This window comes from Cyprinodon variegatus, unplaced genomic scaffold, assembly GCF_000732505.1.
Source record: "Cyprinodon variegatus isolate N-32 unplaced genomic scaffold, C_variegatus-1.0 Scaffold53, whole genome shotgun sequence".
Lineage (NCBI taxonomy): Eukaryota > Metazoa > Chordata > Actinopteri > Cyprinodontiformes > Cyprinodontidae > Cyprinodon > Cyprinodon variegatus.
In genome coordinates, this window is record NW_015150506.1 from 1,788,022 (window position 1) to 1,789,246 (window position 1,225).

General features: G+C 48.0%; 1 protein-coding gene across 2 annotated transcripts in view; it reads left to right on the forward strand.

Moving 5' to 3' along the window:
• The first annotated feature begins 595 nt into the window (after positions 1–595).
• LOC107082424 (bcl-2-related ovarian killer protein homolog A-like) overlaps positions 596–1,225 on the forward strand; it is a 21,249-nt gene continuing 20,619 nt past the window's right edge. Inside the window, exons 1-2 of one of the 2 annotated variants that reach the window (XM_015371106.1) lie at positions 596–722; positions 874–1,140. In XM_015371106.1, the coding sequence (XP_015226592.1) occupies positions 927–1,140 (214 nt within the window). In that variant the 5' untranslated portion in view covers positions 596–722; positions 874–926. The remainder of the gene's footprint in view (positions 723–873; positions 1,141–1,225) is intronic. The other variant, XM_015371107.1, reaches the window with a different exon arrangement.

Below are 1,225 nucleotides of genomic sequence, written 5' to 3' on the forward strand. Positions count from 1 at the left end.
TCCTAAATCCGCCCCTGGCTACAAGTGCTATATTGTTGCTTTGGAAAAATAAGGGAGCACTATAAGAATATTAATTTAAAAACAGAAAATAAGGTTAAATTATTTATGTTTATTCTGTACAGACAGACTCTACAGCTGCAGCATAATAACCTTCCAGAATCTTCCAAAAAGCTTCTATAGAAATATTCTAGTAGCGCCTTGTAATTGACTTTTGTTTTCTATTTTTTTGTGATTAATTTCCAGAAGTTGGATTTATTTTCACAGTAATCGTCCCAAAGACTCCACCCTCATCTGGAACTGATCTCTGAGGCTTTATCTTGGGTTTCCTTTTCAAAAGGAGAAAAACTGTGAATCAGTGTGGCCTCTACCGGTCATAAAAACCGATGGATGATTAACTTCAGGCTCATTGTGTGTGTGTGTGTGTGTGTGTGTGTGTGTGTGTGTGTGTGTGTGTGTGTGTGTGTGTGTGTGTGGGTGGAGGTGCGGGTGGGCGGGGCCTGGATGGTTGCAGCTTATCTCCGCCTTTGGACTCCACAATAAGTGTCCTTAGAAGGAGAGCCTGTCAGGCTGAGAACTGGGGAGTATTTTTATTTTTGGGGGGGAAATGGGGGGGAGGGGGGCTGACTCTAGATCCTCATCCTAAAATGTAGAAAAACTTCTTTATCAAACGAAGTTTTTCGCTCAGTAAAATATTTCTGCATTTTTTACCTTCAGTATTTTAGGTAAGTTGATTTAATAAACCTTTGCTTTATTTCTGCAGATGTTTGTTTGTTGTTGTTTTTCCAGCTGTTATTTATCCTGCTTGTTTCTGACTCGCTGGGAGTTTAATCCGGACTATCAATCCTCAGCCTAATCCCTGAGTTTGTCCTGCAGGTTAATCTGCTCCAATCTGTGTCTGATCATCGCAGCGCGGCGCAGGGCGCGTCATGGAGATGCTGCGGCGCTCCTCCGTGTTTGCGGCCGAGGTGTTTGACCGATCCCCCACCGACAAGGAGCTGGTGTCCCAGGCTAAAGCTCTGTGCAGAGACTACATCCACTCCAGGCTCCACCGCGCCGGGGTCGGCTGGTCCAAAGCTGAGCAGGGAAGCGCGGCGGCGGGGGGAAAGCTGGCGGAGGTGTCCGCGGTGGTCCAGTGGCTGGGTGAGTCTGTCCCTGCTGCACCGGCGGCTCTATGCGGGGGCTAAAGGGGGCCCCCTGGAACTGGTGCTGGGGCCCCTGCAGTGGC